The sequence below is a fragment of the Onychomys torridus genome, chromosome 1 (assembly GCF_903995425.1).
Source record: "Onychomys torridus chromosome 1, mOncTor1.1, whole genome shotgun sequence".
In the NCBI taxonomy this organism is placed as follows: domain Eukaryota; kingdom Metazoa; phylum Chordata; class Mammalia; order Rodentia; family Cricetidae; genus Onychomys; species Onychomys torridus.
Window position 1 is genome coordinate 48,619,157 of NC_050443.1, and position 22,167 is coordinate 48,641,323.

Below are 22,167 nucleotides of genomic sequence, written 5' to 3' on the forward strand. Positions count from 1 at the left end.
TCAGGAGACTTTCATGTCGACTGTTATTACTGCTAGTCCTTGAAAATGGCTAAAGGAGATATCTGATTCCAGAAAAAGCCTTTCCTGAGGCTGTTCTCCAAATACCTGGAATGTGTATGTCCAGATCAGTCCACATTGTTAGCCCTTCTTAGGGAAAAGTCAATTGGGAAAACTATGAAGGCACACATGATTTTCATAACAGAATACAGCTGATATATAACAAACCAAGTAACACCAAAAGCTCCTTGGAATTTGGCTTCCTCTGGAGGAATTCCTTGATCCCTCCAGGTAGTGACTTTGCCATAACCAGCTGAGTTCTTATGATATATTCCTGCAGCCCACAGCAGACAATAAGGTGTGGATGCTCGCTGGCAATAACTCACTTTCTCAGGCAAGGTTCCACCACCCTCCAACACACCACCATCAGCTGGGGACCAAGTGCTTCAAACACAGGAGCCTGGGGTAGCCTTTCTCATTCAAACTTGAAAGTTCTAGAGATACTGTGATGATGAACACCCCGCAGAGTGCATGAAATAAATACCACTGAACTACTCTATTAAAAAATGTTAAAAGAGCCGGGCAGTGGTGGCACAAGCCTTTAATCCCAGCACTTGGGAGGCAGAGGCAGACGGATCTCTGTGAGTTCAAGGCCAGCCTGGTCTCCAAAGCAAGTTCCAGGAAAGGCACAAAACTACACAGAGAAACCCTGTCTTGAAAAACCACACACACAAAAAAAAATTGTTAAAAGAGAGGGAGAGACAGAGAAAGACAGACAGAGATGAGAGAGAGACAGAGACAGAGAGAGGAGAAGGCCAAACACTAGAGACTGCGTAGCCCCCAAAGCCATTCAGAAGACCTAAATAACAAGCTTAGGGACCAGAATTGGGGCCCCTGGAGCCAGAGCTACATCTCCATTTCTGGAACCTCTGAAGAAGCTCTGTCATCCCATCAACGTAGGAAGGACCACATAGCCTGGGAAGGGAACTACTGGGCTGCAATAAAATTATCCTGAAAGTCTTAGCTTCAGCTAGCCAATCCCCTGTGAGGCATCTGCCTTTGGGAATCTTCTTTGCTTCAGACACTAAAATAGTTCTGTCATTCTGTGGCATCATTCCCCCCTTCCCCACCTGGAGTCATGTACACTCTCTCACAGGCCACTCATTCAGAGACCCACAGCACAGCTGGCTTTTCCACCGAGGGTTGAAACACTTCATCTAAAGGAGGCATCCCCCTGCTGCTTCCCTTTGGCTGCTGTACTTTTGAGTCTGCACTTCCTCACTGTCTTCCAGCATTTCTCGGATGATGACTTGCAAGGCTTTGCCCAGAAGGCTGGCTGGGAGCCCGTGTGACAGCGGAGGGACGTGGATGAGCGCTGCGTGCCCATTTCCGAGGTACAGAGACAGGTAGTAGGTGTAATCACAGACGTACCTGCAACCACAGGAAAGTCTCATTACTCCTGGACCCTGCCACTTCCACTGTAAGTGCTGTGTTCATAAAGCGTGAGGGGACTACCACTTGAGTTTGGTCCTTCCCTAGAGAAAGGACACTGCACTGAGAACAGACATTGGGTCTCACACTCTAATGACCAGCAAGTGGTCAGGACAGAGTTGACCCAGACTTTCAGTCCACTCCTGGTGAAAACACCTCTACTACAGTCACTCCCTCATTTGCATTTTCACTGGGGCATTTCTTTACCCCTTGAAGAGAGGACAGAATGCTCAGTGGGAGGGGCTGTCAGCATTTGGAGAGAGGTTAAACTCATCAGCAGGGCCTGTGACAAAGACAGGCAACTCTGGGGATGCCGGTGACCACAGCAGCCACCTGGACAGCATAGGCTAACATCTTGAGGAGAGAGAAGGGACTCTGAAGGACATTCCCTCTCTCGCACCTGTCTGGCACATGGACACCTGAAGTGTACCTGCCTGCATCTCGGGAAAAGGCCACCTCGACATCCTCAACAGAAACACGCCGGCAGACTTCCTTCATGCTGACAACAGAGTGCATCACTTCCGGGCCACCTGAGAGGCACACTCCACCCTCAGGCTGGAAGCCTCGTATATCTGTATCCTGATAACTTCGGTTCTTGCCACACTGTTCCAGAAAGATGGCCTTGGTGGAAGTGTCCATGCCCACATGCACAGCAAGCTATGTGAAACACATATCAGAAATCGCAGGACACCAGATCACTAGCTGTTCAGAAAGACCCAGGCATGGCAGAGCCCAGCTCCAGGGTACAAAACAGATCAAGCTCCAAATCCACCAGGAAACTCCAGGATCCCTGCCTGGGCCCCTAATTAATGGAACTGGACCAAAAAGAACATCTCTTTGGTTTGAATAGAAGACATGTGATATCTACATTCAAGTTCTGTTCTGTTTGAAACGGCTCTTGTAAGGCTGTGTGCTCCCTTCCCCCATGAGTGGGTGGGGGCAAGCAGGTATCTAAGATGACCCCGGAAGAAGCTAGCTCTTTAGCAGAATCACATATTTTTTAATGAAACTTTCATAAAAGGGGCTAGCAGTAGTCTCATCAAGTCTTGTTAGACTTTATTTTGCCTCTTTTGAAAATAGCTGCAGAGGGTTTGTTGCAGCATTTAAGTAGACTCTTACCACAGGGGGCTGTGTGTGATCTCCTTCATTCTCTTACCTTTGGGGGAATGGATATTTGTACCCCCTTTTTATACAATGTTTATGTTCAATTACTACGTAAGCAGAGTGCTTTTGTTTGCTTGGAATGGGGTTTTGAACTCACAATGTAGGCCAGGCCAGTTTTAAACTCACAAAGATCCACCTGTCTCCGCCTCCCAAGTGCTGAGATCAAAGATGTGAGCCACCACACCAGGACCCTGGCAGGGTGCTTTGAAGGTGGGCTGATCCTGGGTGGACTGTCATCTAAGCTTCTTACCCAGGCCCAAAGGCTCTTTGACCTAAGTCCCTCAGAACAGCTAGCACCACAGCCATGCATGGGACTTAATTCAGGTCCTCTCGCTTGAAATCAGATTCCCATTTCTTGCACCCGGGAGGCAGAGGCAGGCAGATCTCTGTGAGCTCGAGGACAGCCTGGGCTACTGAGCGAGTTCCAAGGCTACATAGAGAAACCCTGTCTCAGAAAAAAAAAAAAAAAAAAAAAAAAAAAAATCTCATTTCTGCCCCAGTCACCTTATAAGATCTACCCACCCAGCCGGGCGGTGGTGGCTCACGCCTTTAATCCCAGCACTCGGGAGGCAGAGGCAGGTGGATCTCTGTGAGTTTGAGGCCAGCCTGGGCTACAGAGTGAGTTCCAGGAAAGGCACAAAGCTACACAGAGAAACCCTGTCTCGAAAAAAAACAAACAAAAAATCTACCCATCCTATGTTTCAGTATAAATGTATATACAAACCCAGAATTTTATGACAGAAGCTTGTACCTCACACTGTTGATGGGGCTCTGGAAAAAGGTGCACTCCAGCCTTCAAATCAAACTTAGAACGAGGTCCAGAAAGTTCCTAGACCCTGGCCCATCGGCAGCCTCCCAGACCCACTGCCTCTCCAGGCGTCACTTACTTGTGGTCGCAAATCTTCCCAGATTGTGGCGAGCGTCCGTCTCACCTCCCTGTAATCCACGGGCAGCTGCAGAGTTCGCAGTTCTATGTTAGTGTCCTCCCCTAAACCCAGCCTGGAGAGTTCCTGCAAAACACAGCAGGGGGACCCGCCTCAGTTGCCTGTGCACAGGAGAACCCTCAGACTCTAGGCCCAGGGTCTTCTCTGGGCCTGAACCCTGCCCTGCTGGGCTGGTGGAACTCAGAATGACCGGGAACCAGCAGAAGAGCCACAGCTCACTCCGCTGCACTTGCTGAAATGGAGCACGCTAGGGAGGCACATGTGAACAAGCCATGATTGTGGAGCCGAGGCTCCTGGACTAAGATGGGCCAGAGGGAGAGGCTGGGAACACACATGCTGGCAGAGGCAGCTAGGATAGCAGATGGAAGCTCAAGAGCCTGAGGCCATGGGGAAACTGGTATGACATGCTGCTCTCGGCAGCTGACAGGTGTCTTGCATATCACAAGACAAATCACCTAGCGCCCCTGGTGATAATCCAAGCACCGACTGTCCAGGGTAATCTGAGGAGTCCCTCGTCATCTCTGCCGATGGTACAACAGGGACACTCCACCCCACGAAGGATGGGAATTGAAACTTGAGGGAAGTGCCGATGGTGGATGGAATGCTGAGTCGGGTGTGGACTTCTCTAGGGCCATAGGGAACCATGGGAGGATTGTGCTCAGGAAGCAAAGACCTTAGAGCTACCTCATAAGTAAATGGAGGAGGGGTAGAAGTGGGCTAGGGATCGCTCGGGGTCAATATGAAGTATCTGAGGGGAGCTGGTCCCTTGGCTTTGTATACATGGAATTGGCAGAGAGGTCATTGTGGAGGTTTGAGCAGGAGCAAAGGCCGTCAATGTTTTTAGAGAGGGACAAGGGAGGAAGGAGGGGAAGGAATGAGGTGGAGGAGGATATGAGGGAAGGGGAAGTAAAAGGAGAGGGGAAGGTAGAAGGGGAGAAGCAGGAGGAGAAGGGACAGGGGAAGGAAGGCAGTGAAGAATGTGGGCATCCTGTGGGGGCCCACAGAGGCTCCCTAGAAAGGCCTTACTCAAGGTCAGAAAGCCTGAGCTTGCTTTACCCAGCAGGGCTGCATAAGAGGATGCTTTGGCCAGGGGTGTGGTTACCAGGTGTTTTGAAGGGTTATCAGTTGTACTTGGCTGAATGTTGTGCTTTGATCTTGAAAGACAGAAGTCTTTTGCCTCTCCCCTTGGTAGTATATAAAAAGCCCATTGGAATAAATCTGGAGGTGGCTGGGTATTGACCCAGGGCCCTCCCGAAGCTATCCTGTGTCTCTTGTCTTTCCCTCCGTCTGTGCCTCTATTTCTATCTAATACTTCCTCATTCCTCTATCCTCCCCCCAAGAGCCCCTCAAAAGGTCGGAGCTGGACTCCGTCAGCATCCTCCTTCTAGGGAGAGTAGGAATAAGCAGATTGGAAGAAAGCAAGCCAGGAGCCTGAGATCTTAGGAGTGCATGCTCGCTGTTGGTCATAGTTCAACCAGGAACCCAAAGCCCAGCTTCTGCTTCAGTTTCTGCTACGCAGTTCCTGAACTCCTTTCCTGGCATTTCCAGACAGCCAGTGGTATGCCTTCTGGGTAAGATGGGATGCCCACAGATCCCAGGTCCTTCTCGGACCTCCGGGGAGGTGGTCCTCAGAGGCAGATGGTGACCTGCCTTCTGTGCTGATCTTCTCCGAGGATGAGGTGTATCTGGACAGTGGTTGGAACCTCCCAACTCTCAGCTTCCCTACCTGTGCAGCACAGTCACAAGTGCCCCCTCATGGGGTTGCCATGAAGTCAGGCAAGGCCGTACAGTTGGAGGACCACTGAGAGGAGGATGCTCTTTGGATCTTGGAGGGTTAGTAGGAGTTTGCCCAGCAAAAGAATGTTCTGGAGCAGGACCTACGTGGTTTGGAGGTGTACAAAGAGCCTCCTCCTTGCTTCCTTTCTCTCTTTCTCTTCTCTTCTTCCTTCATTTCTTCCTTCACACCATTCTTACCTCTCCTTCCCTCCCCCTTCCTCCTTCCCTTCTTTCCTCCATCTTTTCTCCACTTGTCATGTGGTCACTGTGCACAGTCATTGGGAGTGACAATGTGAGATCGAGCATGTGGTCCCCTTTCCCCGAGGGGAAAGAAAAGACCTGGAGGCCAACAGGTATCATTGAGACTCCAGCCTGGGTTCCAATGTCATCCAAGCTGGAGGCTTGAGAAGGGGGCAGTGAAAGCCAGACCTGGGAGAGCTTGCCAGGCAGATGCGGACGAAGCATTAAAGAGACAAGGAGAAGGCAAGGGCTGAACGTTGGAGCAGCTTGCCTAGCCTAGCATGGGTGAAGTCTTGGGTTCTCTTTCCAGCACTGAAGAAATGAAAGAAAAGAGGCCTGGCAGGAGGGAGGTGAATTACCAGCCAGCCATTGGTGGAGCGTGATGCAGCCCTTCAAATGACTTTCCAAAGACTACTGAAACTGAACTCTCTGAGATGGGATAAGGAAAACAAGTTAGGATCATGCACTGTTCCCCGAAGCCATGGGTGGGAATGGAAGCATGTGGGCGTGGCCAGCTCTGAGCGCTCACTCCCTGCTACACTTGGTAAGATGTTTACAGCTGTACAATGCACCATTTTTCTGAGTTAACAAATAGTCTGGTTATCATCCTAGGCTGCCCCTGGAGGACCCCTGGCACTCTGCTAGGCATCTCTCCACAGCCTCATGAAAAGGAGACAACAGCCCCACCCTCCACAGGAGACAACCCAAGTCCACAGGGACACAATTAAGTGGAAGAAGTTTCAGGAAGCTGAACCAAAAGGGATAGAGAGAAGCCCAGGGAACCCCTGAGGGCCGTCCACAGCCATTATTCCTGTTTTGAGAACTCCTGGGGTCCTGGTTAAAAGTGACTCTGCCCGAACAATGTCAGGTTCTATCCTCCATACACAATGCTTGCCCCAGCCCTCTCCCAGTATCCATTGTGTGATGCCTCCAAACTGTTGAGTCGGTCCCACCTAGAAGATCCAGGAATGGATGACAGGGACCCTCTGTCCAGTCACTGTCTCCAAAAATTTTTGATCATGTGCCCCATTAATAAAAATGTTTGACATGGCATGCCCAATCATTTGCTGGTTTCTGGATGGCACAGGGCACAGTGGACACTTCACTATCTCTTCCCTGGTGGTCTAGTAGTTAGGATTCATGGCACTTATGTGGGACACATTAAGTGGCTTTATTGAGCAGGTGTAAATCTGTAAGGGTTTCATATCTTCTTTTCTTAATTCTTTCCTTTGTTTGGACCAACACGTCAGCTTGTGTTTGTTTTTATGACAAAGAAGGGGCTTTGTCAGGGTCACAGGCACTGTCACTCCTCATTTCCCTGTGGCTCACATTATTCATTTTATCTCCTATGTGTGATGTTACAGATCATTTTTTATCAGATTTCTTGATCATAATGTGAGGATTAGCTTAATTAAGGTGGAATAGCATGATCCTGAAAGCCATTAACAGGTGGAAATGCTTTATAAAGAACTGAAAGTGAGTTGGAGAAGACAGGCTTTTATAACACCATGTGTCCCTTCCCCTCACCCCCCAAGGATGAAAGGCCTCCTCAGCCTTCAGGATCCGGGCCTGTCTGAGGAACTGTGTAGACACCAAGCAAGGCAAATTGCCATGCTCAGCCCATTCACCATGTACTGCTTAAGGTTAAGCTCATTTTTTTTTTTTTTTCTGAGACACGGTTTCTCTGTGTAGCTTTGCGCCTTTCCTGGAACTCACTCTGTAGACCAGGCTGGCCTCGAACTCACAGAGATCCGCCTGCCTCTGCCTCCTGTGTGCTGGAATTAGAGGCGTGTGCCACCACCGCCCAGCGAAGCTCATATTTTTATAGCCTATCCCAAGATCTTCACATCCATGCAGGTGGCTGCTATTGAAAATAGTATGTCCAAGGATGTCGAGATCTCAGTAGCCCTTAATCAGCCAATCTGTGACTGGCCATATGAGCCAGCATCCCTACTTCTGAGTACATATCCCCAAAACGGGAAGCTTGCAGAGTGGCCAAGAAGAAGCAATCCGAGGGTCCATCAGTGGGTAGGTGGAGGGAAACAGGCACCACAGAGCAGTCGTTTGCCTTTAAAAGGACCCATCTCCTTCTCTCCATTCTTCCTGCTCCACTTCTTAATTTAAAATGTTTGCGTGCATTTGTTTATTGTGTCTGAGTGGATGCCTTCATGCCATGGCACACATGTGGAGGTCCGAGGAGAACTTGTAGGAGCCGGATTTCTTCTTTCATCACGTGGGTTCTGGGGATCCAACGCGTTGGCAACTTTGGTGGCAAACACTAAGCTATCTTGCTGGTCCTCTTTTTTTTTTTTTCTTTCATTTTTTTTGAGACAGGGTTTCTCTGTCTAACCTTGGCTGTCCTGGAACTCTTGTAGACCAGGCTGGCCTCATACTCAGAGAGATCTGCCTGCCTCTGCCTCCTCCTCCTCACAGTGAGCTACAGAGGCATACACCACACCCAGTTTCTTTCCTTCCTTCCTTCCTTTCTTCCATCCTTCCTTCCTTCCTTCCTTTCTTTTCTTTTTCTTTCTCTTAAAACAGGAAATGAGAGATATAGGGTCTCACTGTATAGTTCAGCCTGACCTAAAGGTTACATTTTCCTGCCTCAGCCTCCTGAGTGCCAGGACTTTAGGCATGTACCACTGTGCTCAAAGACATGGATGAATCTTGAAAATTTTGTACTAAACAAAGTAAGCCAGTCACAAAACTCAAAACTGTATGATTCCACTTCCATTAAGTAGTTAACACAGCCAGCTTCAGAGAGTCGGGAAGTAGAATGGCAGGCACCCACAAGCAGGTCGAGGGGGATACGGGCACCCACTGTAAATCAGCCGAGTTTCAGTTTAGACATTTACTCCATAGCAATATGAATATAAAGTAATAATAATTACCAGGGGAAGGAGGCAAGAGTGAGGTGGGAACATTCCAGAAATGAGTAGTACTACTGAGGGTCAGATAGTGATATGAATGGACTCACTGAACTGTACACTTGGGAAGTTAATGGTATGTCTATTTACCACCATTCCAAAGCTATGGCCTTTACCATCACCCTCACACACATGAAAAATCAGTTTGTTTGTTTTTTTATATATATATATATGTGGGTTTTTTGAGACAGGGTTTCTCTGTGTAGCTTTGCGCCTTTCCTGGAACTTGCTTTGTAGCCCAGGCTGGCCTCGAACTCACAGAGATCCGCCTGCCTCTGCCTCCCAAGTGCTGGGATTAAAGGCATGCACCACCACCGCCCGGCGAAAAACCAGTGTTTAACCTGGCTAATAGCTGTGGTCTGGAGAGAGACTTCACCCACAGCAGTAGCTGAGCTCAGCATAACCTCCCTGTCTTTTACACCGGCCAGTAGTGAAACTGAGATTTTGAACTACACCTACCCATGTCTGTACCTCAAAGCCAGCTGCAGCTCCCTCATGCCATCATGACAGGAGGAAACAGTCATGTGTGCACACACATCTGTGTACAGGACTCTGCATGCATGTGGAAGCCAGAGGACAACCTCGGGTGTCTTTTTTTTTTAAGACGGGGTCTGTCACTGGCCTGGGGCTCACCTAGTAAACTAGACTATGGAGCCAATAAACCCCAGGGAAATTCCTTGTCCCCTCCTCCCCAATGCTGGGATTACAGGCACACACCACCATGCCCAGTTGTTTTTACCTAGGTTCTGGGTACCAAATTCAAGTCTTTATGCTTGCAAGGCATACACTTGGCCATCTGAGACATCTCTCCAGTCAAGAATAAAGTCTTACAAATGAGAAAAAGAGGGAGGTTCCAGCATAAGCACACAAAATAAACATTTGTGGGGGGTTGTTTTGTTTTGTTTGTTTGTTGCTTTTTGAGGTTTTTGTTTTGTTTTGACTTTTTGAGGGTTTTTTGTTTGTTTGTTTGTTTTTTTCTTTTTCTTTTCTTCTTTTTTTTTTCTTTTGGTTTTTTGAGACAGGGTTTCTCTGTGTAGCTTTGCGCCTTTCCTGGAACTCATGCTGTAGCCCAGGCTGGCCTCGAACTCACGAGTACTGGGATTAATGTCGTGCGCCACCACTGCCCGGCCTTGTTTTGTTTTTCTAGACAGGATTTTCTGTGTAGTCCTAGCTGCTCTGTTACATGCTCTGTAAACCTGGCTGGCCTTGAACTCAGAGATCCACTTGCCTCTGGGATTAAAGGCATATGCCACCACCATCAGACAATAAAACATTTTGATGGACTGAAAAGTGCTCACTCAGAGCCCTCAGTTTTCCCCATTTTAGGGTCCTTTGGGGCCCCATCTAGACCATCACAGCACGTTTAGTTGTCACATCTTCTCTTGCTGTGACGTCCTTGTTTTTAATGACTTCGGTGGTTTATGGACCGGATAGACACGGTGTAGCCTGTGCCTCTTTTGGATCTGTCGCTCTTCTCATATCACACTGGGGCTCCAGGCTTGGAGGAGGAAGACTCGAGAGGTATCAAGTGCCCTTCTCATGATGATATTTCCAGGGTACAAACTGTCAACAAGACTTGTCACTGTAGATGTTGACTTTGATCACCTGGCCAGGAAGTTTGTCAGATATCTTTCCCATAAAGTGTTCCTTCCTCCACTTTACATCCTGGGTTCTGTGCTGGGAGGTCCCCGTACACCATCGGCACCTGAGGACAAAGATGAAGTTCTCTTCCAGGGCGGAAGTCTGGGTAATTTATGCACTGCAGAAGTACCTTGACTCTCCCTCTCCACTCCCTAATTTACATGGAGAGTATATGTAATGTTCTTTAAAGTGGTATAGGCTCCTGAATATTCATTTGGACTGTAGGCTATGGTTTGGTTCCGGCATGCTTCCCTACCTCCCTCCTACTTGGGGCCTGACTACCAAGACTGCTCTGTCCAAGGAGTATTGAAGGCATCTGCGGTTTATTAGCTGTATCATAACGTAGACTTAAGATGGACGCTTTGTAAGTCGCCACCCTCCTTCTGTACAATGATAACAATAGATTTCAATGAAAGTTGTTTGAAAACTTACGCTGACCTTGGTCCCCTGACTGAGGCATTGTGTCCGGTCTCCACCATCAAATGTCTTTCTTGTTTGTTTCTGGGGTTTCCCGATTAATGTTGTTGTTGTTGTTGTTGTTGTTGTTGTTGTTGTTTTGGACCGTGGTTGACCTCTGTTCACCGAAACCACAGATGAGAAGGGTGTAGAAGTCTGTACACATCGTCTTGCCCTCATCCTCACCATGTACTGTTATTTCACTGACTTGGTGAACTGCTAAAGAAATGCTTTGGCCTCCTGACAGTGAGTGACAGTCACGGTCAACTGCATCTTACTCTTTGTCAGAGTTGGGCAGTTCTTGTGTGTTTTCGGCCACTCTGAACAATAGTGCTTGGCATTAGGTCTCTGGGGTTGAGATAAGGAGAACCGTTCTTCTGGGGTCACATGCTTGGCCAGACTGGGAAGTGCTCGGAGCAGCTTCCCTCACTTGGTTGAGGCCAGGCCAGACTCCTAAAGGTACCAAGGGCTCTACTTATACTGTCTCTTTTTGTTGTGTTTGTTTGTTTTTCAAGACAGGGTTTCTCTGTGTAACAGTCCTGGCTGTCCTGGAACTCACTTTGTAGCCCAGGCCAGCCTCAAACACAGAAATCCCACCTGCCTCTGCCTCCCAAGTGCTGGAATTAAAAGTGTGCGCCACCACCTCCTGGCTACTTGTGCTGTCTTCAGTGAACACTGGAGCAGAGTGTACCTACCCATAAGAGTGAGCCTGGAAAGGTGCCCTCAGAATGTCAGGTCTGAACTCAAGATTCCAAAGATAGCTTTGGAAGACTACCTGGGCCTCTTCTCCCCTCCACCCTCATATCCACTCTCATTAGAAGAAGCAGACCACAAACCACCCCACTGGAGATGCCATACCTGGGGGATGCAGTATCTGTGGTGACATCCTAGGCCGGGGGTTGCCAGCCAGCTGGAGCTGCCGTGAATCAGCTCCCCAATATCTGTGCTGACATCTGCAGTCATAGCTCAACACTGTCCACAGCCTGGACCAGCCTCTCAAGGCTGCATCTCTCTGGGATGTTCTCTGTTTTCCAGCTTCAGGCTCCACCCTGCCACATCCTCCTTCTATACTGCCTTCCTCTCTAATAACCATCTGCAAGGATATTCAGACAGGGGCTGATGAACCTGAAGGTTCCTCCAGAGGTGGAAAAATGGTTGGGAAGTTCAAGGTGCATCTAGGGCAGCATGTGTACGCCGGTGCACTTAGAAGACCGAGGTCTCTGTCAGGTGTCTTCCTCTATAGACAGTCAAGTCATTTGACACCAGGTCTCTCACTGAACCTGGAGCCCACTGTTTCCACTAGTCTGCCTAGCCAGCAAGTCCCAGGGATCCTCCGTCTCTGATCTCCAGCACTGAGATTTTAGGTGCATGGTGGTATGTCCAGCTTTTCATATGGGTTCCATGTGATTGAACTTGGGTCCTCATGATTGTACAGCAAGGACTTTGCTGATGGGACCATCCCCCCAGTGAAATTAAAAATTTGTTAGAAACACAAACAGGCCACGCCAAGAGAGGCTGCTGTCTTGACACCCTGGAGTAAGTTGAGGACCCTGGATTTTCTCCAGACTAAAGTGGAGTTTAGGGGGACCCACAGGAAGGGCCTGGCAGGTGCTGGTGACATTTTGAAAGATCTGTCATCTTACTCTGGCTTGTTGGTATGGAAATGGATTTAGGATATTACTGTACTGATTCACTGCCTTGTACTCTATTATCAGTGTTGTTTAAAACTGCATGGAAGGGGCTGGAGAGATGGCTAAGAGCACTGGCTGCTTTCCCAGGGGACCTAGGTTTGATTTCCAGCACCCACATGGCAGTTTACAACCATCTGTAACTCCAGTTCCACGGGATATGGCACCTTCTGGGCACACACAAGGCATACAGACATACATGCAGGCAAAATACCTACATGCATAAAATAAAAATAAGCCTAAAAACAAACAAACAAATGAAACCAAGCATGGAAGGAGGATGGGGCCACTTCATCTTTGGGGATAAAGAGAAATTCTACACATATTAAGCTTATCAAAATTGGTAAGAGCCCTAACCTCTTGGCTACTTGGGCTCTGTATATTTTAAATGCTGTTACATTATGTGTTGGCACAATGGATCTAGGGTATGTTTTACAAAATCCTTCTTTTACTGAAGTGGCTCTCAACTTTCCTAATGCTGCGACCCTTTAGTACAGTTCCTTGTGACCCCCAACCATCAAATTATTTTGTTGCTACTTCATAACTACTACATAGCTACAGTAATTTTGCTGCTGTTAGGGATCATAATGTAAATATCTGATTTGCAATCTCCAAAGGAGTGGCAACCCACAGGCTGAGAACCACTGTTTTATTAGCTGTCTTTCTGGGTTCATGTGCTTCTAGGAAATTCTTTGAAATGAATCTGAGGTGTTTCTATCTCCAAACCTTAGTGTCTTAGTTAGGGTTTCCATTGCTGTGATGAGACACCAGGACCTCGGCAACTCTTATAAAGGAAAACATTTAATTGGGGCTGGCTTACAGTTCAGAGGTTTGGTCCATTATCATCATGGCAGGAAACATGGCAGCACACAGGCAGACATGGTGCTGGAGAAGGAGCTGAGTGTTCTACATCTGGATTGGCAGGCAGCGGGGAGACAGAGAGCCACCGGGCCTGGCTTGGGCATTTGAAACCCCAGGCTCACGCCTCGTCTAGTTAGAAGTGAACCATCTTCTCTCTCAGCTCTTGGAAGTCTGATTTGGTCTCCCAAAGCCTGCAGCTTCACTATGATATGTTTAGGCATTCATTTTCTTTGTTCTTATCTCTGCGGTTCAAGTATCTCATCAGGTCTGGAATAGTCTTTTAAAAAAATTATTTAACAGCCGGGCGGTGGTGGCGCACGCCTGTAATCCCAGCACTTGGGAGGCAGAGGCAGGTGGATCTCTGTGAGTTCGAGGCCAGCCTGGTCTACAAAGTGAGTTTCAGGACAGCCTCCAAAGCTATAGAGATACCATGTCTCGAAAAAAAAAAAATTATTTAACTTTATTTTATGTGCATTGGTATGAAGGTGTCAGATCTCCTGGAACTGGAGTTAGAGACAGTTGTGAGCTGCCATGTGGGTGCTAGGAATTGAACTTGGGTCCTCTGGGAGAGCAGCCAGTGCTCTTAACCACTGAGCCATCTCTCCAGCCCCAGGTCTGGAATATTCTTTACCACTGTGTCTTTGAATACTCTTTTCTTCCATTCTCACTGTTCTCTTCTTTTGGAACTCCAATTAAACAGAATTTCACTATTATTTACATTATTTCTCTACACTTCCTTGTCCATCTTTATGTTGTCTTTTGGGTATTATCTTCACATCTATATTCTAGTTTTCTAAGTTTTTCTTCATATGTTTCTGAACTGCTGGGTATGTGGATAGGTAGGTAAAGTCTATCATCTCTATATCTATTATCTGCTTCCTACAAGACAGGTTATTCACATACAATGTATTTAACCTACTCACATTTTATAATTCTGTATTTTTCAGAATACTCAGAGTGATAATAACCATTATCACCGAGAGTTCTATAACAAAGCGTCACCACAATCAGTGTCAGAACCTTTTAATCACAACCCAGAGAAACCTCATACCTGGAAGGCTCAGTGGGTAATGGTGCCTGATACCTAACCCTGATGACCTGAGTTCCACCCCTAGGACCCACACAGGGGATGGAGAAAATTAACTCCTACATGATGACCTTTGACCTTCACAGGCAAACCATGGTACACACACACACACACACACACACACACACACACACACACACACACAGTATACATGCACACCCACCCCAGCACACAAATAAATACATGTATTTTTTTAAAGAAAATCTATATTTTCTCCTGTCACCTCTTCAGGGTCCTCCCACCCTAGCCAAGCACTAACCTACATTTTTTCTCAATATATTTGCTTGATCGGCACTTTGACACAAGTGGAGTCAAATGGTATATAATCTTTTGTGGCTGGGATCTTTTTTTTTAGACAGGGTTTCCCTGTGTAGCTTTGCGCCTTTCCTGGAACTCACTTTGTAAACCAAGCTGGCCTCGAACTCACAGAGATCCGCCTGCCTCTGCTTCCCAAGTGCTGGGATTAAAGGCGTGCGCCACCACCACCCAGTGTGCTGCTACCTTTCACTTATCACAATTCTAACCTGTCTTTGAAGTCAGCTGTTTTCTCCCAGCAACTACATTTCTAATTTCTCTGAGTTATGACACTCATTTCCAATGTACCTGATATTTTTTATGGTCTCTTGTTATTTCTCTGACTGTTTTAATTTTTTTGCCTATAGTTCTGTTCTTTAAACTGGCTTCTACTGATTTTTTTCCACATATTAGTTTGTTTTCTTGCGTATTTGGTGATCTTAGGCTGAGAATTGATAGTTCATATTCCTTTAAAAGAAGTTTCAGTTTTAGCTCTATTTTATTATTTTCATGTGTTTGGTTTTGTGTTTGTTAATTTGAGACAGGGTCTCTCTGTGTAGTCCTGTCTTAGAATTCACTGTGTAGCCCAGGCTGGCCTTGAATTCACAGTGATCTGCCTGCCTCTGCCTCCCGAGTGCTGGGATTAAAGGCGTGTGCCACCATGCCTGGCCCAAGAAGTTTGAATTTTAAATCCTCACAAGAAACTACATGAGCATCTGCAGCAGTCAGAGTTTTTGACCCAGGATTCTTTATGATGGCTTAATCTGACTTAAGGTGGAGCCTAGATTGCATCTCTAGCTGCTTAATGCTTACATTTTTTTTCTTTTTCTTTTTGAGATAAGGGTTTTTTTTGTTGTTGTTGTTTTGTTTTGTTTTGTTTTTTTTTTGAGACAGGGTTTCTCTGTGTAGCTTTGGTGCCTGTCCTGGATCTCACTCTGTAGACCAGACTGGCCTTGAACTCACAGAGATCCACCTGGCATGTACCACTGCCGCCCGGCGAGATATAGGCCAAGCTGGCCCCATACTAACTGTATAGCAGAGGATAACCTTGAACTTCGGATCCTACTACCTCTACCTCCCCAGTACTGGAAATATAGGTATAGGCCACCATGCCTGACTTTATGTCGCACTGGGGATGGTACTCAGGCCTGCATGCATGCTAGGCAAGTGCACTACCACCTAAGCCACACCCCTAACCATCAACATAGAACTTGTCCTTACTATCCTTTCCTGTGTATGATGACTTCTCTCAGCCTGTATTATGGGTGTGTGCACTTGTGCATGCGTGCGTGCGTGCTGCGTGCTTGCTTGCTCCTCAGGGCTATCCTTGGCTTTCTGCACATCTAGCTATATACAGAAGCTTGCCCCTGAGAGCATCCAGTTTGCTACCCTGCTGCCACTTCCTGGAATTCCCAGACTGTCTCTTTCTGCTCTGGCTCACTAACCTTAACGAGCCTTGGGTCTCCTAAGTAATCCTCACCATTCTTCCGTTCCGGTGCCGATCTGCCCATCTCATCCCATGTGCCTGCTGCTACCAATCTGTCTAACAGAAAAGCCTTCTGATGGCAACGGACTGTGAGCTCCATCAGCAACCTGTCCCTGGGACTTTAAGTGACCTCCTTAACCATCACCGTATTCACATATACATATTTTAAAAAGGGGAGAAACTGAGGCACTGAAACGGGGCAGCTCATTTGCCTCCCATTCCTTGCAACTGTGGGAACTGAGCGCTGAACCAGAAGCAGCCTGCCTCTTTTGCACTGTTCATGGCTGCAGAAAGAAACAGAAGGGTCTGGGACCACTGGGGACTTGGCAGAAGTCCTGCAGATCAGGGACTAGGTGCAGAAAGCCAGGAGCTCATGAAAGCCGGGTCCTGGCCTCTCTGTTACCTTGTGTGGCACAGCGAGGCTTGGCAGTAAGCCCAACGTTCTCTGAGCTTTTTCGTGATTGGAAAAACAAAAGCCCAAAAGCTAACCCAAGGGTCAAAAGTCTCTCGCCTGCCTTTGGGTTGACAGACCACAAAATCAATGCCGTGGCTGCCTTGGGTGCACAGACATTAGTAGCTTTGCTGCAATTTCAGCTTGACTGGGAAACCCTGAGAATGGACTCCAGTCCCCACATTTGGCTTGATCCAACAGGGGTGTGAAATTGAAAGCCAAGTGTGAACAGGCAGCTGTGACTATGTAGAGCCTCTAAGTGACACCCACGTGAGGACTGAGGGCAAACAACTGGCCCAGGGATGCCTAGCAGGCCAGGGACCCGGGCCTCCTTGTGGATAGAGGGAAGTCAGAGGGCGTGCCTTCTCCAAGTCAGTCACATCCTTAAAAGCAAGGGTGCTGTTGACAGTAATGACCATTTATTAAGTGCTCACACAAAGCACATGTCCAAAGCATCCTTGCACACTTATCTGGGTCCTCGGGGAAGCTGGGCAACACAGGCTTTGTTGCTCACTCCTTACGCATGAGTGAGGACTCGAGCTGGTGAAGATGGCTTTCCCCAGGCCCACCATCCCGAGGAGAGGACAAGGACTTAGTTCTAGGCGCAAAGAGCCTACACAGGGACTTGCGCACCCCACCTAGGAGTGTCCCTTAGCCACAAATAGAAGAAAAACTTGACCACACAAGTCACACCACGCAAAGGCCAAAGAGAAGCCTTTCTTCTGGGGTCACCAGCTTGTCCTCACCTCCAAGGTGATGCTGGCTACTAGGAGTCCCAGGCACTGGGGTTTCTCAACAGCCACCAAAGGAAGGAGCCAGCTTGGCCTGGGGCAGGAGTTACCTTTACGGCTTCCCAGCTGGAATTCACCAGATGTTGCCTGAAGGGTCCAAAACCTGAAACCAAAGATACCCAGAGTTTTGTCCAAGCCAGCCCAGGACACTTAGTGACAAGTTTGTAGGCCCCAGAGAATGCCTGCAACCTTGCTAATCTGGGTGCATCCTTGGGGTTCTCTGTATGAAGCCCAGTGGGTATGAAGCCCAGTGGGGGAGTCCAAAAGAAAATGGTACGTGTGTGTTGGGGGAGGGGGGCGCTGGAGAGATGCCCCGGAGGTTAAGAGTGTTTCCTGCTGTTCCAAGTTTGCAGTTGCCCTGAGAAACACTGCCCCAAACCAAGTTGGGGAAGAGAGGGTTGATTTGGTTTATAGGTTACTCCCCATCATCAAGGGAAGTCAAGGAGGGTCCTTGACTTCAGTTGAGGGTCCCTCTTTTCAGGTGGATCCAGTTGATAGCAAAGCTAAACCACCATGCTGCTCTTCCAGAGGCCTTGTTCGGTTCCCAGCATCCATGTGTGGAGCCTCACAGCTCTCTGGAACTCCAGCTCCAGAAGATCTGTTGCCTTCTTCTGACCTCTACAGGCACTCAAACATACAGGGCTCAGGCGTGTGCATGTGCTCGAACGCACACACGTTGACACGCGTGTGCACACCCTCACACACAACTAAGTAACAAATAAACAAACAAATAAATAAACAAACAAACAAAAGAGGGGTCTATCCACTTCCATGGTAGGAAGGCTAGGACATGTGTACACAAATGTTGGGCTGAAATCCAAGCTGTATTATTTGCTTTTTCTCAGTTGTTTTGGTTTTTCGAGACAGGGTTTCTCTGTGTAACAGCCCTGGCTGTCTTGGAACTATCTCTGTAGACTGGGCTGGCCTCAAACTCAGAGACTCAAAGGCTGCCTTCCTCTGCCTCCTGAGTGCTGGCCATAGTTGTTACAAAATACCTAGCAGAAGCCACTTCATGGAGGAAAGATTTCTTCCATCTCATGGGGTTAAAGGCACATGCATGGATGTACCTGGCTTTGTTTGTTTGTTTTTGAGACAGGGTTTCTCTGTGTAGCCTTGATTGTCCTGGAACTCACTCTGTAGTAGTGGCTCTTAACCACTGAGCAACCCCAACCCCCATGAATGGTGAAATTTTCATTTTTTGATGATTTAAAATTTGAATAGACTACTTTGAGGTAAAAGATAGGGCCTGGTTGGAGGAAGGGGTCACTGGGAGCATTTCCTTGAGGCTCCCTCTTGCCCTAACCCGTTCTTCTCACTGTTCCACGATGCTTCCTGCCCACCATCAGAGAAACAGCTGTCTCCTCTACTTTCCTCTGTCACCAAGACACTCTCCCTCACACGGGCTCACATACGATGGTGCTAGCCATGGTGGGCTGAAACTTCTGACCCGAGCTAAATATCTCCTCTGTCTACGGTTCCTGTCAGACATTCTGTGACAACAACATGATCAACAGGAAAACTAACTCTGTGGTGGTCAGCTTTGCCAACCAGTGAAGGAATGTCTACATGGGGCCGGCTTATAGGCATGTCTGTTGGGGACTGTCTTGTTAACTGATATGGGGAGACCCAGTGTGCTGTGGACAGCGCCATTCCCTAGGCCGTGGGTCCTGAACCATACAATCAAGCCGGGTGAGCAGAGGAGAGCAAGCATGCATACACTTCTCTCTGTTCTTGGCTGTAGATGTGCGGTGACTGGCTGTCTGAAGTGCCTGCTCTCAATTCCCCATGATGATGGACTGTAACCTGGGGTTGTAAGTTGAAATAAACTCCTTCATCCTCTAAGTTGTTGGTTTGGGGTTTTGTTTGTTTCGGTGGATTTTCTCCGGGGGGAGGGAAGCATTGTTTGTTTGCTTGCTTGGTTGGTGGGTTGGGTTTTCTGGTCTGGATATTTTATCACAGCGAAATGAATCTGGAACACACGCCTAGTGTTAGGATGTGGGAAGGATGTAGAAGAAGCTGTAAAGGAGGGGTAGCATGAGGGGGTTTGTGGTTATACAGCTTGATTGTGGAGGTGATTCCAGGGAGCTACACACTGGGTGAGATGGTATAGGGCTGTTGGTGAGTGCATGCACACATTCTCATCCCTCAAACCCTTTCTCCTTTCCCCTCCCCCACCCTCTCCCTTGTCTCCACCTTCAGGATCAAGTGACTGGTGAAAACCTTGAGGAGGTCTCAGTATATTTCTTTACAATTTCTTGATCTATACTCTTTCTAAAATGAAAAGTGTGTGACCTGTCGGGGGAGGCTAGATGATCAGCTTGGCCTGTTACAAAAGGGGGGCACTCACCTCAGGCTGGGCCGCAGGTAGGGTCAGCATTGTTTTATTTGGAGTTTGGCTGAGGGTTTGAGTTCCTCCCCTGATTCTCCTGGCAGGTTTCTCAACTCCCACAAACTCCAGACTGTGAAAGGTCAGGGTTCTACATCAAGTCCTTGGACCCCAGGACCTCTAGAGTAGGTGGCAGCGCTGGACAGGGGACCCAGCAGTGCCTGGCAACTGCTGAGTGTTTGGGTCTTGACCCACCAACAAGATTGGTTCACAGGGAGAAAAACCTCAAGGGACGGAAAGCTTTTCAACAGACTGTCCCACCAGCCCAGGAGCACCATCTGGCTTTGACTGATAGGACACAGTCTTGTAGCTGCTGGGGGAACCTGCAGCCATTTAAAAAAAAAAAAAAAAAAACATAGAAAATGTTGAGATTAAGTAAAAAATATCAAGAAGCCAGCTTCCTCCTAGAATAATAAAAATCCATCCACACACAATGTGCTTTAGAATCATACTCAGCCTTGCAAAAACTGCATCTCTTATTTGTTTTAAATTAGGAAAAAAATAACCAAGAGAGCAAGGTTAGCAGGTCCTGTTTTTGCTGGGCTAAGACTCGCCACCAAGATTGCCTTGGAGTGAAGTGGGGAAATCAGCCAGGGAAATCTGGTGGAATCAGGGGCCCTGAAAGGTGTGGGCTCGCCTGGTCTCTCATTTTACTCTTGGTTCCAGCCAACACCTTGATCTTCAGGCTGGTTGTTGGAGTCCTTGCATTTCTACCATCTGTTTACATGCCTGTCGTCAAGACCAGATTTACACACTCAGCACATCCAATTAAATGAAGAGCTTGCCTCCTGGCACCTCAGAACATGGCTAGTAAAGGCAGGCCACACTCTGGAGTCCAGTGGGCACTCCCCAGTGGCCCCTGGCTGCCAGCTACTTGTAGGCAAACTGCAGGCCGATGAGAGGAACGTAGGGTAAGAGGTGAGTGGAAGAGGGGCAGTACATTTCCATGCCCATATTCCATTTGAGACAGGCACAGCTTTCAGGGAGCCTGTGGGTGGTGGTTTCCTGAAGAAGCCACATGTAATTTGAACCATTCAGTCTCGGAACCCAGAGGAAGGAGATAAAAGTACAAGGGGAGAGAAGTGTTTCGATAGAATTTTCTTGTTCTTTTTTTCCTCTTTTGGTGGATAGTATGAATCACTGTCCGAAAGAGCTTTTAATTAAGACAGGTGACAGGAATCCTTTGTGTCCCCTTTATCAAATAGTTGAAAAATTTGAAGTGTGCCAAATGTGTCTGGCTAAAAATAAATAAACCGCTTTGGTGTCTAACTAAAAATAAGAGTGTTGTGAGCAAAGAGCCGCCAGTCCTTCGGGACCAGCTGTTGACAATGGCAAGGTGCATGTGGCTGACTTCACTTATGCCGCTGAGACAGAGGGTTGGGCAGCCACCATTGCTTCCAGGCTGGTGTGTGTGTGTGTGTGTGTGTGTGTGTGTGTGTGTGTGTGTGTGTGTGTGTGTGTGTGTTGGTTAGTTTAGTGTTCCCATAGCAGCAAGAGCACCGTTGGGGGGGTGGGGGCGGCGGCAGACTCCATCAAGGCGTAGTCATTGTAGATGGACAGTGAGTCTGGTGTGGGTCTGTCCTGTCTGAGCCTGCAATTCTACCCTTTCCACTGGCAGGTGACAGCCTGCGCTCCTCCCCAAGGGGCTGAAGGACAAACACGGTCGGAGTGAACCTAAGCCACAAGTGGGCACCTCCGTGCATGCCACTCGAGTTATTTGTGGCGAAGGGGGCTCAGAGGCAGGAAAGCCTGTGTTTTTTAATAGGGCAGAGCAGGAAGTCAGCTCCCATCTGGAATTCCTACCACCACCAACCAGTTGCCACTCATGTTCCCCTGGGAGAGCTGTTTACGAGCAGTGTCGCGCAAGTGCGCGCTCCAGGCTCCAGCAGAAAGCAGCAGCCACCCGGAACGCAGGGAAATGCGGGCTTACCGGTCACCACCACGCAGCGGGACTGCGAATCCATGAGGCCTGGCTGAGCTAGGCTGGTGGGGCCTGGGCTAGCCGCGATCCGGGAGGGGAAAGGCGAGGACCACGTGGGGAGTGTGGCAAGGCCACGCCCTCGGGAGCAGAACTGGTGGCCTCTGGACGCTGGAGCCTAGAGGGTCACAGAGCCGCCAAACTTACCTGGACTCAGCTTAGTTGGTTCCATAGGATGCATAGCATCAAAGTGCTTGACCCTGTAGCAACCAGCTGTCCCAAGACTGCGTGGTTACTAGGACCCAAGACTCAAATAGCTCAAACTAGGACCCGGGCCACTGTTGTTTGCACCTACCTTCATCCTCCCCACCCTCCCCCCCCCCCCCCACCCCCACCCCCACCCCCATCCCCACCCCTGCCGCAGAAACCCTGCTGCTCAGAGTAGTCCCAGGTGTTTGGAAGGTGTAACTTGGTTCGTGATTAATCTTGAATTCGGCAAAACATTTAAACAAGCAACCAAACACTCAGAAAACACTCACTAGAAGCTGACTGTAGGCGTTGGTGGCAAG

At 48.4% G+C, this 22,167-nt stretch overlaps 1 protein-coding gene across 1 annotated transcript; it reads right to left on the minus strand.

Moving 5' to 3' along the window:
- Positions 1-930: 930 nt before the first annotated feature.
- Pgpep1l (pyroglutamyl-peptidase I like) lies at positions 931-21,651 on the minus strand. The gene is made up of 5 exons (XM_036181694.1): positions 21,611-21,651; positions 17,345-17,397; positions 3,540-3,662; positions 1,919-2,145; positions 931-1,428 (listed from the first exon to the last, which is right to left on the minus strand). The coding sequence occupies exons 1-5, from the start codon at positions 21,642-21,644 to the stop codon at positions 1,215-1,217; spliced, it is 651 nt and encodes a 216-aa protein (XP_036037587.1). The 5' UTR covers positions 21,645-21,651; the 3' UTR covers positions 931-1,214.
- Positions 21,652-22,167: the final 516 nt, after the last annotated feature.

Bases quoted from the DNA above. Each gene is read 5' to 3' on its own strand.
- Pgpep1l (XM_036181694.1), bottom strand. From the start codon at position 21,644: ATGGATTCGCAGTCCCGCTGCGTGGTGGTGACCG. The intron at 17,398-21,610 runs GTAAGCCCGCAT...CTTTGGTTTCAG, and splicing joins CCGCTGCGTGGTGGTGACCG to GTTTTGGACCCTTCAGGCAA. The intron at 3,663-17,344 runs GTAACTCCTGCC...TGTGTTTTGCAG, and splicing joins CCAGCTGGGAAGCCGTAAAG to GAACTCTCCAGGCTGGGTTT.